This window comes from Erpetoichthys calabaricus, chromosome 4 (assembly GCF_900747795.2).
Source record: "Erpetoichthys calabaricus chromosome 4, fErpCal1.3, whole genome shotgun sequence".
NCBI classification, from domain to species: domain Eukaryota; kingdom Metazoa; phylum Chordata; class Cladistia; order Polypteriformes; family Polypteridae; genus Erpetoichthys; species Erpetoichthys calabaricus.
The window spans coordinates 120,228,509-120,245,269 of record NC_041397.2 but is presented as its reverse complement, the minus strand read 5'-3'; the positions used below and the strand labels follow the sequence as shown (position 1 = coordinate 120,245,269).

Below are 16,761 nucleotides of genomic sequence, written 5' to 3'. Positions count from 1 at the left end.
GGAAGCTCGATGGTTAAGTTTGCATTATTAAAACTGCCCATTACTATAATCGGGAATTTCACATGACTGTTCTCCAAACTAGTGATGTAATCTTCCAACTGCTGCTGTGCTTCATTCAAATTCGCATCAGGCGGGATGTAAACTCCAATGAGAATGATTGAAAAAAAATTCTTGAATTGAATAGAATGACTTATAGTTAATAGCAAATAGTTTGAGATTGTAGGAGTAGTACTTTGATAATATGGTAATGTCAGTACACCAATTTTTATTAATGTAGAAGACTCCACCGCCTTTACATTTGTTGCAACAATCAGCATCTCTGTCTGCTCTGATAAACAGATATCCATGATCTGCCTCACATCACTGCAGACTGACAATGTGGTCTTATAGTCCGTGATGGATTCCATGTGTCTTTGTTGTCCTGAAAGCAGCTGTGGATTTTCTTGCCATACTCTTGCTTATCTGATTTGATGCCTTGAGACAGGTTTGTACTAGCTGTCACCTGATCTAAAGTCAGTATTACAGGATTTTAACAGTGCATGTACTTCCAATGTCACCCACAGATTCTGATTTGCACATCTTCTGATGGTCTTTGATACCGTCACTTCATCTATGCATTTGCTTATGCAGCCAGTGAACGATGCATACTCGTCTAAGCCAATGCGACAGCCATAGGTGGCAGCTGCATTAAGCATGGCCCAGTCTATGTGATCAAGACAATCCTGCAGGGCTGAAACAGCTTTCTCTGGTCACACCCTGATTCGTTTAAGGATTGGCTTGGACCTTTAAATGTTTATGCCAGCAGTAGCATAACGAAAATATGATCAGATAAACTGCGATGTCAATCTGGGAAAACTTTGTAAGCATCACAAGAGTTTATACATATAAGGTCCAGGATTTTCTCTACCCTGGTTGGAAAGTTCAAATGTTGATAAAGTTTGAGGAGAACAGTATTCAAGTTCATGTGATTAAAATCTCCAGCCACAATAAGAAAACCATTGAAATGGTAGTTTGAACCTCTGTAACAGTACTGTAAATTACACTCACTCCTTCTTTAGAATTAACTCCCTGAATGATGTCAATGGCTCAGGTGAGCAAGACCAAAATTATATGGCAAAAACCTGATTCATAGTGAAACGGACTTAGATGTCAAATTTCAACTCTCTGGTTTGAAAAATAAACCTGTGCATAGTCTTGTTTTTTCTGTCTGAAGTGAAGAATATGCTGGAACCATATAAATTATAATTTTACAAAACCACTGCCATCTTTAATTCCATGAAATAACCTTAGGCTGCCAGCTATTGTTAGAAAGCATCTCAGAATTTATAGTGAGAAGGGAAATGAAGGAGGAGATGCCAAATGTACCCCAGAATCAGGGTCAAAAACAGGTAAAGGTCAAAATAGGAATCAAAGGGAAAACAAAGAAAAATGAGTAACCAAAACCAAAGAGCAGAGCAAAAATCAAAGTTGGATATTTGAAAAGGATTTTAAAACCTAACATTAGGGCCCTACTTGAATTGAAAGCTAGCTATTGCTAATTCTTTTGAGGTTTTGTCAGTGGATAAACTTACCAAGGTCATCACTGCATTTTTGGCAACAGAAATTACTGTTATTTTGAGTTTTCCTTTATATATATGATATATTGTGGGTTATACGATATGTATATTTCATACTATATAATAAATGTCCATCTATTAAAAAACAAATTCCTAAGTTTGCATGTAAAATCATAGTCTCAGAATTGCAGAGATATGAAAGAAGCAAATGCTCTGATTCCCTGGTGTCAGCATTGACACTTTGACATTTCAGAAGTAATGCTTAGTAAGCTTATGACATTAAGTCCACAGATAATAACTGTCACAGAATGGAAGAAAGAAAAAAATCTGATGGCAGACGATGAGTTAGACCAGGGATATACAGTTTATTGATATAAGTGTAAATCTATGTCAGTCAAGAAAAGATTAAATTGCACATGTGTTTGAGCATGAGAATTCACAAATCGAATTATGTGATTCTTCTGAATTTAAGTGTGTCTCATCCAGTGTGAACAATGGTATTTAGTAAGTCTAAGCAGAATGTTTGCAATCTGTAATTGTAAAGGAGTCTTGACATGAATGCCCTTTCATTTCTCTAGTTTTCTGAGGCATTTCACTCTGTTGGTCTTTTCATCTTGGTGCATTATTCTGTAGTGCTATTCTTGTACTGCATAGCTTGTGATGATGAATGCTTTATGATCTCTGTGAGGTATAAAATATAGACAGACATGCCAGCACTCACAAGATCACATAAACCAGAGATCTGCATCCAACTGACCATTTCTGCTCTGTTATAATCAATGTATGAAAGGAATAAGCAACTGACTTCTCAAGCTCCTCTTGACAATGGGAAAGAATATAGAGCAAGGTATGTACAGTATATCAAGTATGAAGGATTATTAACTGCAAAAAGTTCAATGCCTAAGGCTGGACCAGTTGATTTCTTCTTCTAAATAATAAGACTTGAAAACCAAAATTAGGCATCCACTTGCTGATTAATGTCCAGATTTAGTGTCGTGTAGCACTTGGCAACAGCCTTTTCCTAAAACCTTAAGGTTAATTCTTGCAGTGACAATGTTAACAGATCAGACAACCTCAACAGCATCTGGACTGCAAAGGTGATGAGGCAACTAAGGTTATTAATAATAGTTGGCCATAGCTGTAATCAAGAAAGGAAGAACAAATCTTCAGTCATGTTGGAAAATCAATGCCCATGAGATGTGGAATTGAAAAGCAGAGGAGTCTAGTGCCATATTTAGCTAAGAATGACAACATCTCCTGTTGTTTAGCGTGTGCAAACACATTTTATGGAAAATGCCCAAGCATCACAAAGGAACCTTTGCACTTGAGTCAATCAACAGGCCATTGTGTGTATCATCTTGGAAAATAAGGGAAGATGACAATTAAAATGCATTTGGTTAATTTCAATGGAAGACTCTGAGTAGGGGATATATGGGGGATAGTGAAGAAGATGGCGTGCTAGTAGGAAAAGAGAAATTAGATTAGGTTTTTTTTTTAGCATTGCCAGCAGTGCTGGTGTTTGGATGGAAAAGTGAGTGTGGTCATAACATACCTGGCTGTCTCTTAGTCCCAACAGTTATTTTGGACATTTTTGGAGGAGCAAGACTTCAGGGAGGTGTTTGAGCTCCAAGTGACATAGGCAGCTACAAGCTTATTTTATGGGATGATTTCAACTGTCTTCTTTAAACTGAAGTCATTCAAATCAAAACAGGCTTTCCTGTACATGCAGTCACAGTGAAGTCCTGTATAAACATACTTGGTGAAATCTAAAAATGAAATGACTTAGCCAGATCTTGATGATTCATGACAGACTGTAAGATGGACTTTAATATCATTTGTGAATGTTAGTGCAGTAGACAAACAATCTTCAAAAATGAAAGGAATGGGAATCTTGGGAATAAATATCTATCTAGTGTTCTTATGACAACTTCATAGATATGTACAATTCTAAGTCTACTGAGAATTTGTGGTCCTTGAGCAAATTGACTGTGAAGTAGAAGGTATCATTTTGGGCTACCACGAATGTTTTTAAGTTGAGAACTATGAGCTAAATATCTTTGATTCAATTTGTTTCATGAGACAAGATTTGAAGTAAAGTGCAGGAGTGCATCGTGGTTACAAGTGATGCAAAGCACATAACCATTCCTTATTCTTTCTACTATCAAACCTTTATTAAACCACATGTTTTGCCATTGTGACATGGGAATGATATTTAATCCTGCTCCTGCCTATCATTATACATCTGATGAAAGATGGCAGACACAAATATTTTTGTTCAAGGACCTGAAGAAAAGAGAGAAATGTTGTCTAAAACAGGCCAAGGTCAAAAGTTAGAAATCTAAACTAAACCAAAAATATCAAAACTACATGATAAACAATAGTCAAAGTAAAAAAAACTCTCTAGCTCACTAAAGACACTGAATTGCCATCACCTTGTAAAGAGTTGGACACTCATCAAAGTGCACTATCATATTAAACACTGTTGCTGTGATGACAAAAACCATATAGTAGCATAGAAAATGCTGTTGCTTACAGCAATATGACAGTTGCCATAGAAAACACGCATGTTTGTAGCGAACTTGATAAAAAAAACTACCACCAAGATGGAAATTAGGTAATTTACTAAATGTAATAATAAAAAAAGTCATAATGAATGTGACTGTAAACAGATACAAAAAATAAGAGGGGAGAGAGGTTGGGAGCATGCACCGATATCACCTGGAACAGAACCCGAGTGCAATCATAAAACAGGTGACACCTTAACACCACACTGGAACAGTGTGTGTTTTTTTATGGTGGCTGGAGTGACAATCCTGCCACCAACTCACAAGTTTTCCCTGCAAGTTGGAGGGCCTGCTTGCAGGGCTGGATTCAGATTAATGTCATACCCAGGACGGAGCAATTTCAGGTTAAGGGCCTTGCACAAGGGCCCAAGGAAGCAGAGTCACTTTTGGCGTTTATGGATTGGATCTGACAACCGAGCCTCAGAACCACCACTCCAAAAAGTAAGGCCAGAATTAAATTCTCCACATGACAGAACTACAAATCATGACAACTGTGCTGTAAAGGTTGTATTTTATTCCCTCCTGCTTAAACCCAGCACCAACCTCAGTCCTGGTGGATCCCTACAGCTGCCTTACATCTTACAGAAAAAGTATAAGTCAAGTGCTTTGAAACCCGAATGAAGACTTTGCCAGGGACAATGCCATATGGTTGAATGACAACTTGTGTACCTTTATTATTTTTTGATTTTTAAGCAAATGTAATTTTGTTTGTATTTTGACAATAGTATGCGCATCTCAGACATGATGTGCTGTCTTGCAGTAAAACATTTAAACATTCATTAAAGCAAGCAAATAGCAACTGGCTCCCTCTTTTATCAGTGTAAGTGGAAAATAGCAGTTATGTATGTATTTTTTTCCTTTGTAAGTTTCACAGAGTTGAAATCAAAATTTTCAGTCTTTTGCAGGCGAGCCCTGTCAACATGCAGCTTTACAATAAACTAGATGCAAACTTCTGAAAACAGAAGGGTGTCTTCCTGGTCAGTGTTGTGTTGGCAGTGCTCACCTAAAAAAATCATGATGTGTAGCTTAAGAGTAGTAATTTGTGTGAATGAATGAAAGCAATGTTTTTGAAGGGTTAAACTATTTTAATAGCTTGGAATATCTATGTATTGTTTGTCTGTACGTAGTACTCCATTTTATTTTCAAATTACTTGCATTGTTCTTTTCAGTTCATGTTTATTTATGTATTGTGCGTATATTTGCATTATTTCTTTGATGATTTAAGATCAGAGGATTTTTTTCTTATAAACTCTAAAGTGTATTGCCATACACAAATAATGGAGTGAAACCTTTTTTTTGTGTTTTCCACAGGCTAGTATCAGCAATACCTGATGAATAAAGACAATGAATAAATAATTATGCATTAAATGCAACATATAAAACTCAGTATTTATATATAAAGTATACAGTGCATTGCAAATGTATTGCTGTCTGTCCTATTTTGTCACATTACAATCTGAAATTAAAATGGATAAAATACCTTGGGTATAGATATAAAAAAAAACAAGTAAAAACTGAAATGTTGTGGGTTAATCCCCCTTGCTATGAAAACTGAAATAAGATCGAGTCCAACCAATTAACTACAGAAGTCACATAATTTGTTGATTTTTGTCCACCTGTGTACAATCAAAGTGTCACATGATCTGTCACATAATGTCAGTATAAATAGTAGATCTGTTCTGAAAGGCCCCTGACACTGCAACACCACTAAGCAATCACCATGAAGACCAAGGAGCACTCCAAACAAGTCAGGCCTGACTTGCCTCGAAAGCTTGCATATTGTAATCTTTTTTGGTTAGCCAATAAAAGGTGTCATTTTGCTTGACTTATCACTACTTCATGTGATGTTAAGATATACAAGTTTGCCTTTTAAGCACCAACATTTTTATTTTCAATTTGTCTCTTCTGATTTGCTTCAGTTTATTTTTATTATTTTTTCATGGGTTTTATTCCATTGTTATCCATTTTCAAACTGCAGTGTAGCAACGCTCATACTGTACCTCTTTTTCACTATTGGAAAATTGTTTTACAGTAAGTGATAGGCTATTATAATGCTAATTTGTAGTCTAGCTGTGTTAAAATATAATTTGATGATGGACATATTATGTTTTTGTAAATGCAGCAGGGTTTTTGGTATTTTTGTACCTCTCAACGTAGCTCCAGAAATCCTAAAGACAATCTCCACTTGCTAAAAATGTTTAATGCTCCCCCATGCTTCAGTATGCAGCAGTGTGATGAAGTTTTTAAGAAATTTAGATTTCAGTTGACTAGGTTATGGGCTTTAATCCCACTTTAGTCTCACATTGTGACCCTGAACAAGTTGCTTAATCTGTGTGCTGAAATTGAAATATAAGAACTTAAATCTCTGTGGAAAACTCTGCTGTGATGAGTACTTTGAGAAGGCGTTTAATGTAAAATATGCTTTAATAGAAATAAAGATAGATTTCAGACATTTTCTAAACTGAGGGTTGCTTTCTTGGATACTGATATTACACTTAAATATTGTATTTAGTACTCTTTTCAGGTTAACAGTGCCTATTAATATTTCATGACTGCTTTCAAAGCCTAAGCAGCTGTTGTCAATAACATAATGGTTTGATACCATGTATTTGGAGACTCTACTTTGCCTAAAATGAACACAAAATGATATGATGTTAGTTGCAGGTAATGGTGGGATTTTGACACGTTTCTACATAGTTGACAATTGTAAGTTAGTCAAAGTTTAGTCCATTATTAGGGATACCTTGAATTACTCTAGTTTCAGTTAATTTTGTATATGTTAAGAACAAGCAAATAAAATATTTTCCTGGTATTTCAAGACTGATAGTTTATAGGGAGGTTTATAAAATACTCATTAATAATTTGCTTTAAATTGTCAAATGTTTCTGTTTCACTAATGTGATCACCAAAGGATACAGTGAAAGACAACTTAATTTTCCAAAAGGAGTGCTGCATTGCTCTTCAGAATTCAGAATAAAAAATGAATCATGAAAGAAAGGAATATTTCAGCAAATAAAGTGCAAATTCCAGGTTGACCCCTAGAAACTATTTTTTGGATGTTTTTAACAAAATGTTTATCTGTATCTAAATCCTGAGAATATCCTTGTTAAAGCTTTTTCTCATAACCAACAATGTTAAAGAGTAAGGATGTTTTAATACTTACTTCTTACGTATTCCTTGCTTTTGGGAGAGTTTTTTGTGTTGGATGAAAATGAGCTCTTGTTTGTAATATCCTTTGTTTTGTTCTTTCTACATATTAAAACACTTTTTTGGAAGTACTGTCCTTTAACTATGGCTGGATCAGTGATTTTTCCATTTTTGTTATTAGCCTTTCTGCCATTCATTATTTTTAGCTCTGTTTTCCTCCCTTTCTTCTTCTTTGTTTTAATACCTTGTTTCTATTCTTTCAATAAAATATAGTACTCTTATTTTCTGTGTCTTTTGAATGGCCATTCTTCTGAGTGAGTGGATCTTAAGACAGCCTCACAAATTTCACAGATCTGTGTAATATTGTTTGTTGTCACTAGTCTTTTAATCAACAAAATATTAGAAAGCCATTTCTTAATTTTAGGCCGTTCTGTCTAATTTGTACTATCTGCTTATTTTCTGACACATTTCTGTGCCTTCTTACTTCTTGATTTTCATTTCTATTTCCACTGCCACATGTTATAATCCTTTTGGGAAAGAAGATATATGAGAGTAAAAATATTAAAGAACGTACAATGATGGTCTCTTAAGACCTGTCCCTCCAATTCCATTAGAAATTCATAAGCCATGTTAAGTTGGGGAAAAAAACTATTAAAAATGCATAACTGATCACACAGTTATAAAATGCAGTGGCATTTTTTTATATTTATTTTCAATCTTTCTCTATGTAAAACAAAGACTGAGGAATAATAATTCTTTGCATTTATATAGTGCTTTTCTCACTACTCAAAGCGCTAAGCAATTGCAGGTTAAGGGCCTTGCTCAAGGGGCCCAACAGAGCAGAGTCCTTATTGGCATTTACGGGATTCGAACCGACAACCTTCCGATTACCAGTGCAGATCCCTAGCCTCAGAGCCATCAATCCTTAGCGTGGATATAGTTTGTAAAAGAATGGTGTGCTTGGTACACTTACTTTTGAATTCTTTTAATATGTCAGCAGTTTAGATGACAGTATTTATTTTTCTTCACTCAAATATAAGCTCTCTTGTGTGTGTGCTAGACAGAGACATATATGAATGCAGATTTTATTTTATATTGTCATGATGAAGAAATGGTATGAGACCATTCACTATATTACTTTCAAGTGGTTAAGCAGTAAACTTTAAAATGTCATTAATTAATGATAAAGTTTTATATATCATTACTTTCACCTAGTGTTGATTTGTAATTTCATTCTTTTATCTGCATTAGCGTTGGCATACCGCAACTGCAAAATCTTCTGAGCTTCGGATAGGTGGATCAGTGGAGATGCCCCAGGTTGATATTGATGTGGTAGGTATTGAATGTATTTTACATTAGTTTTAAGTAGTGCTGCACTCTATTGGTCATATCGTGGTTTACTTAATATCAATTTTTTACTTCCATTATCTTTTAACATTTATGTTGACGTGTCAATGTTATTTTGAAATTATTTTAAATTTGCAACTTAACTGAAGTCCATTGCACTGACTTTTGAAGTTATAAGGAAATTTACTGTTGTTTCTTGTTTCCTCTTTTTAACAATATATTTATCTTTCAACCTGTTAGAGTGAAAGCTCATTTGTTTTTCTTTTATGGCATTTCAAAAAGCCTGTAGTCATATGTTCATCATATTTAATACAGTTTTAGTGAGTTCAAGTCTTGTTTGCAAAAGAATGTGGTGCATTTTTTAAAAATATTACATCGCTGCATTTTTTATGCACGAAGACATGCCCAAAATGCACAGTTTCACTGGCCTTTTTCACAGTTTTCCTGCAAATTCAAATCGCTTGAATTATCACTACTCCTGCTGCTTCAAATGTTAAATTATTACTGACACTCTACTTTCCTGCAGTCTGTCTCAGACTATCATATAACCTTCCGACAGTCAACTTTAAAGAAAGCCAGTGACTAAGCCGTTCCCTACCACTGCATCAAGATGCCATATAAGCTACATTATAGACTATTCCAGAGTCATCTTCTTATTTTCATGATTATTTTTTGGTTCTTTTATAGACATTTGCAGTGACTCTGCACTAATAGATATGCAATCTCAGCCCACATTCACTGTTTAGCTTTCTGTAATCTTTGTGAAGGAGCACTTCTGAATGATTGTGGGCAATCCAAAGTTTATTTAACACCTCTAGAAAGAATGGAAAATATGAATGCTAAAACGACCACAATAAGTATTCCCTCACTATAATTGTACTCAGAAAATAATTTCATAGGATGCCTGGTTGAAGATCTGCAGGGCCATGGTCACAATGGGAGGTCAAGCCTCCCAGTGCTGTAATGCATCCATGTACTGTATACAAACAGATATATGTCTTCTCTCTGCTGTAAAATTAGAGTGGGAAAAAATGATTGTGTATTGACTAAATATGACAAGTAATCACAATTTGCTATTAAATTTGATTCAGCTGTGGGGTTACGACCATGTGAAGTAGTTAGAAGGGAGCAGCTTCACATATGACAAGAAATCAACAGAGGCCTGTATCGATGGTGTTTTAAAGATGAGAGCTTACTCTTGTGACACCAAGATGTAATAAATAACTTGGGCCACATTATGGCACTACCTGGGTGGCATTTGGTCATGACAAAATAGTAAAAGGAAATAGTGATTGCTGCATGTCTTTGGAACATAGTATTGTTCTTGAGAATGGAACCCAAATTCTCTGCTTGTGTGACACTGTTTCTTTGTGGAATGGATGCATATTTCATGTCACTTGCTCTAGCCCTGGCCTTCAGGGGTGAGTTCAAAAGTAACCTAATTTGTAGTGAGTAGAATCTGTGTGCCAAATTTCAAGTTAGTGGCTTGAAAAACAAATGTGTGCGTAAAGGACATACAAACAAATTGAAGTTGTGCTTTAAAAAGTATAGGGATAATGACACAATAATCCACTACTCTTTAGAACTGCCTTTATTTTTATATGAATTTGACAAAAATGTAATTTAATATTTGTTTACGTTCTAGCAACAGATGAGTAAAACCGATTTCTTTTCTTTAAATGCATTTGTCTAACTTTGAGCACTGGAAAAAGTTCATGAATCTTTAGATTTAATAGTATGTGAAACCTCCTTTAGCAGCAGTAATTTAAATAAACATTTAGAGTATGTACTTATTATTAAACCTTGCAACTGAATGGTGATTAGTTTTTGAATCCCATGTCCAGTTACTGTCTGCTGAGTCTGTGACTGTGTGGAGTCTCCTTTTTTCTGTCTGTGTGGGTTTTCTTCTAGGCATTCAGATATTCCTTTTGTATGCCCAGAGATGAGTGTAGCAGGTGATTGTAACTTGGCCTGTGTTAAGTTCAGTTTTTTTTTTTTTTTTAATTTTATTAATTTTCATTGTAATCATTCCATACAAACAGATCAATTTATAACCCAACAAATTTGAAGACTAATCAAACCCCACCCCTGAGAAGGAGAGCTTAGCTAAAGGAAAATTGCTTAAGGCTTTTTAATAAGGCAACATTAAACAAAGGAAAGGGAGAAGTAAATATCTATGTAAATAAGAGATGGAGAAGGGAGTTAAATGCGGTAATAGTTATTTCTCTTATTCTAAAATAATATTCATTAAATCCTGCCATGTTTTGAAAAAATTTTGTACAGATCCTCTAACTGAGAATTTGATTTTTTCCAATTTCAAATAATATAAAACATCGGTTTCCCACTGACTTATAAGAGGAGAATTAGGATTCTTCCAATTTAACAAAATAAGTCTGCGTGCCAAAAGTGTAGTGAATGCAATCACCGTTTGCTTGTCCTTCTCCAATTCAAGTCCATCTGGAAGAACACCGAACACAGCTGTTAATGGGTTAGGAGGGATTGTGATACCAAGGCTGTCTGAGAGGCACTTAAAAAATTTTTGTCCAAAATGATGTTAGTTTGGTGCAGGCTCAAAACATGTGACCCAGTGAGGCAAGAGCTTGGTTGCAGCGTTCGCAGGTTGGATCCTGCCCTGGAAACATTTTGGACAGTTTTAAGCGAGACAGATGGGCTCGATATATAATTTTTAGTTGAATAATTCTATGCTTTGCGCATATGGAGCTCGAGTGAATTCTCTGCTTTGCTACCTTCCACTCCTTTTCTGATATATTGATTAAGAGATCTTCTTCCCAATGTCCTCTTGGATCTTTGAAAGGTAGGAACTCTAATAAGATTTTATATATTGCGGAAATAGTGTTTATTTCCTTGAAATTGAGCAGTATTTTTTCCAGCATTGTGGAGGGTGCAAGGTGGGGGAAATCGGGCAATTTCTGTTTAACAAAATTTCTAATTTGAAGATAGTAAAAGAAATGTGTAGCTGGGAGGTTGAATTCTGAATGTAATTGTTCAGAAGATGTAAATATGTTGTCTATATAAAGATCTCTGAGCATTTTAATCCCAAAACTTTTCCAGGTATTAAAAACTGGATATACTTGGGAAGGTTGAAAGAGGTGGTTCTCTTGCAGAGGTGCCACTGATAAAAGATTTTCCATCTTAAAATGCTTTCTAATTTGGTTCCATATTCTGAGTGAGTAAAGCACAATTGGGTTATTAGTATATTTGCGATAACTTTCATTTATTGAAGAGCAGAGCAGGGAATATAAAGAAGTACTACAGGATTTTACTTCCATTGCGGACCAAGCCTGTGTATGTTCATTTATTTGTGTCCAGGTTTTTATGGCTTGTATGTTTGCTGCCCAGTAATAAAACTGAAAATTAGGTAAAGCCATGCCACCTTCTGCCTGAGGTCTTTGTAGGGTTCAGTTCAGTTTTGATGTATGCTTGAGTAAGGACCCCTGATGATCTGCTGCACTGTCCAAGTCTATCTTCTGTCCTGTGATCATGAATTGGATTAATTATTGTAAGTCTACAGATGTTATGTTTTTTACGCTTTTGAATTTTGCATATCAGGTTGATGTTATTATACTCCATTTTATGGTGTCTCTAATTGATATTTTGTATTGTCTTGCATGATGTGCTCACTTCATGTCATGCTACAAAATCTTATCTGAGCTAAAATAAGTTGCAGTTATAAGCTTGGAAATGTTTTATTCAGGATTTGGTTAGAAGAGTAATGAGTTGTTTTTTTTTTCTTTTTTTGATAGTAAGGAGATTGTAATTGTTACATTGCTAGGGACTATTTCAAGAGGAAAAAAAATAAAAAACTAGGCAAGCATGTATGTAGTAATATTGTACAGAGGTGGGGAAAATGTAATGGTAAGGTGGTGCTGCTCTTACTTATAGTCACTTTAGTGGCATATAAAATTGTTTTAATGTCAGCTCCTGTTTGAACTTAAAGCTTTGAGCCGTTTACTTGTATGAATACAAAATTAACAATTTTGGTTTTTAAGTTTACAGAAATGTTGCACCTTTTGTTTCCTTTTTTCAAGCAGTTTCCTGAGTGTTCATTTTAATTACACAGTAGGTAATTGATGTTGGTGGGAAACCCTAATTGCATGGAGGGAAGGGTTTCTGTTGTGCCATGTTGATATCCCATTTCAAATTTTATCTGTTTTCATCTCAATACTCAGTTTCCACCCACATGAGTGCGATCAGTTTTGCTCTGTAGTTGTGCTTTATGTCTGCTAGGCAATGTGTGCTGTCCCTATTAATCACTTGAATGCTGCAAAATACCCTTGTGTTGAAATATGCATATAAGATGTACAGTACATATGTAGAAGCTAGATGTTGTTCAGGTATTTAAATGAATTGTGATAACCAGAATTTAACCCAGGTTGGTTCAAATGCCACTTACTCTAATTTCAATCATAAATTACTCTTTAGCATGTACATGTTAATTTTAAACAGTTTTTCATTTGTTTAGAAAAATTTTAGATTCCCTGGTGTGTATTCTGGCTCAGTACAAGAGATTCCCTCATCCTTCAGAACAAAACCTGCTGTACGTGCTAGAGTGGAATTTGATTTGTTGACCACCCAGAATTTGCCATAAAGTTTGCAGACTGTATAGGTGAGATGTTTAAAAGATTTTCTATATAAAAATCTTTTATTCCTGATATAATACAAAATTGTAGCATTACATGATATTAACTTTGCCATGTTAACTGAATTTTTTTATGGCAGTAACAGTGGAAAAATCAAAGTTTAAGATTTTTGAGTACCTTGTGATGGGAATTAGCAAATTCTAGTTATTAATGATGTAATTTTAACTATTTTAAACTATCTTTGAGCCCTCTTTGTGGGATGTCATGCTTTCAATGAATATCTCAGTAAATTTGAATTAGACAGGGGTGGATGCTGCCTGTTAAGGCATAATACATGCATTAAATCACTATACTATAATTTCTATACTAATCATTTTGGTAATATAATATAATATAATATCGTGAGATGTTTTGAGACCCTTCCCAATGGGTCAACATGCAGAAGTGTGACTGCTAAGTCTGTTAGGGTTGCTTGTCTGTCTCCGAGGCAACCGCAGATTCACTGCACCACAGTAACAACTACAAGTTGACCGCTGCCACGTGCAAAGCACCAGTCAACCAATGGGTGATGCCGGGGAACATTATAACTTGGTGGACTGACCTGGACCCGACCCTGCCTGTTTGCTTTGTCTGTATATAGTAAAAATGGTAGATCCTACTCAAAAACCGTACTGTTCCAGTTTCAAGTTGAATAAAAGCTGGTTTTGCTAAAGTACTGAGACTCAGCCTTGCCTTTGAGGTGCAGACACAGACTCACACGTCATAATATAATATAATATAATATAAATATAATATAATATAATATAATATAATATAATATAATATAATATAATATAATATAATATAATAAAAAAATCCTGGGACGAGACAAAACTTTTTAGCCTGGGACGAGATGTGAAAGTACTAAAATTCCAAAGTCTCAAAAAAAAATGATAGTAAAGATCGCATTAGTGCAAACAAACGAAAATTATTACTCGGTGAAATAACGGAACAGCGAAAAGAGACTGAATATATTGTTCAGATTTAAATTTTAAGTTGGAGACTTGTAGATCGTCTAATTTGTGTTGCCACTAGCGAAAGTAGTGTTTCTTCCCAATGAAATCCTCATACGCGAGTAGCAGAGACATGAAGTGCGCAGGCCAGGGGGGTTGGCAAGCGAAGTGAGCAGGGGGCAAAGCCCCCCTAGTATAATATAATATATCCATCCATCCAGTATCCAACCCGCTATATCCTAACTACAGGGTCATGGGGGTCTGCTGGAGCCAATCCCAGCCAACACAAGGCGCAAGGCAGGAAACAAACCCTGGGCAGGGCAACAGCCCACTGCAGGGTATAATATAATATAATAAAATATGATATGATATGATATGATATGATATGATATAATATAATATAATATAATATAATATAATATAATATAATATAATATAATATAATATAATATAATATAATATCCATCCATCCATTTTCCAACCCACTGAATCCGAACACCGGGTCATGGGGTTCTGCCAGAGCCAATCCCAGCCAACACAGGGCACAAGGCAGGTGCCAACCCACCACAGATAATATAATATAATATAATATAATATAATATAATATAATATAATATAATATAATATAATATAATATAATATACAGTAATCCCTCCTCCATCGCGGGGGTTGCGTTCCAGACCCCCCCGCGAAAGGTGAAAATCCGCGAAGTAGAAACCATATGTTTATATGGTTATTTTTATATTGTCATGCTTGGGTCACAGATTTGCACAGAAACACAGGAGGATGTAGAGAGACAGGAACGTTATTCAAACACTGCAAACAAACATTTGTCTCTTTTTCAAAAGTTTAAACTGTGCTCCATAACAAGACAGAGATGACAGTTCCGTCTCACAATTAAAAGAATTCAAACATATCTTCCTCTTCAAAGGAGTGCGCGTCAGGAGCAGAGACTGTCATAAAGACAGAGGAAAGCAAACAAATCAATAGGGCTGTTTGGCTTTTAAGTATGCGAAGCACAGCTGCACAAAGCAGTTACAATGAAGGCAGCAGCTCACACCCCCTCCGTCAGGAGCAGAGAGAGAGACAGAGAAAAACAAACAATCAAAAATCAATACGTGCCCTTCGAGCTTTTAAGTATGCGAAGCACCGTGCAGCATGTCGCTTCACGAAGCAGCTGCACAGAAGGTAGCAATGTGAAGATAATCTTTCAGCATTTTTAGACGAGCGTCCGTATCGTCTAGGTGTGCGAACAGCCCCCCTGCTCAATCCCCCCTACGTCAGGATCAGAGAAAGTCAGCGCAAGAGAGAGAGAGAGAAAAGTAAGTGGGTAGCTTCTCAGCCATCTGCCAATAGCGTCCCTTGTATGAAATCAACTGGGCAAACCAACTGAGGAAGCATGTATGAGAAATTAAAAGACCCATTGTCCTCAGAAATCCGCGAACCAGCAAAAAATCTGCAATATATATTTAAATATGCTTACATATAAAATCCGCGATAGAGTGAAGCCGCGAAAAGGCGAAGCGCGATATAGCGAGGGATTACTGTAATATAATATAATATATGGTGGTGCAGTGGTTGTTGCTGTTGCTTCACAAATTCCCATTCTGTGTTTAAATTCTGTGCCTGTGTTTACTTGTTCTCCCTATGCCAGGGTAGTCTGGCTTTCCTTCCACAACCCAAAAACATGTTAGGTTAATTGGTGATTGCATTTTTCTATTCATTGATTGAGTTTTTAAAAATGCCAAAAGTGCAAGCAATTTATTCAAAGATAGAACAAAGTTTTATTACTTGCAGGACTCCATACTTCATATCAATAAGAAAAGTAATAAAATTACATTTGCCAAAAAAGTTCATAGCAACAAGTTTTGATACTAACTGTAAAATCTACCTTAACAATTTCAAGGCTATTTTTGACATCAAGGAGGTAAAGTGCTGAAAGGATTTCTAAGAACTAAAAAAAACTATCTATAGTGCATCTTTTGATTTTATGTAGTAGATGGCAGCAAAGACTGTGAGATGCACTGAATCACCATTTCCATTGAAGAAAAATACTCTGTAAAAGAAGTTCTGCATTGTTGTGGATTTTCCATATCAAACAGTAGAAAATGACATTGAGACCACTTTCCAATTATCCCCCAAGTGTGAATGTGAGAATATGAACAATATGTTTCTAATTCAGGTACGCACAGATGTGCTTCCATACCGAGTGAGATCATTTTTATAGATCTTGAAAGGCATGGATTTCTCAACAGATGTGAAGTTGAAATTACTACTCTTGTTCAATGAGATGATGCACATAATACATAATAATATTCATATATACTATACATAAGACAGTATGTGCAGCTCTAAATGTAACACAGGCAAAATAGTTTACTTGTTGTTCCTGGTGACTGAATGCCATACTGGATATTAGACTGCATCCATGGCCTTCTAAATGGAAGAAAAGAGACAGCACTGTATGCTGAGTTATCCAAGTGACAGTTTCCATTACCATCGTCTGGTATATCTGGATTTGTCACACTCTTGCCTGTCACACTGCCAATATTAC

The 16,761-nt window shown here is 35.6% G+C and overlaps 1 protein-coding gene across 1 annotated transcript in view; it reads left to right on the top strand.

The window, feature by feature from the left end:
- The window catches only part of LOC114651130 (cilia- and flagella-associated protein 47-like), a 622,279-nt gene that overhangs the window by 72,518 nt on the left and 533,000 nt on the right, over positions 1-16,761 (top strand). Inside the window, 3 exon segments of the mRNA XM_051927333.1 lie at positions 8,530-8,599; positions 13,098-13,197; positions 13,200-13,241. Coding sequence (XP_051783293.1) covers positions 8,530-8,599; positions 13,098-13,197; positions 13,200-13,241 — 212 coding nt within the window.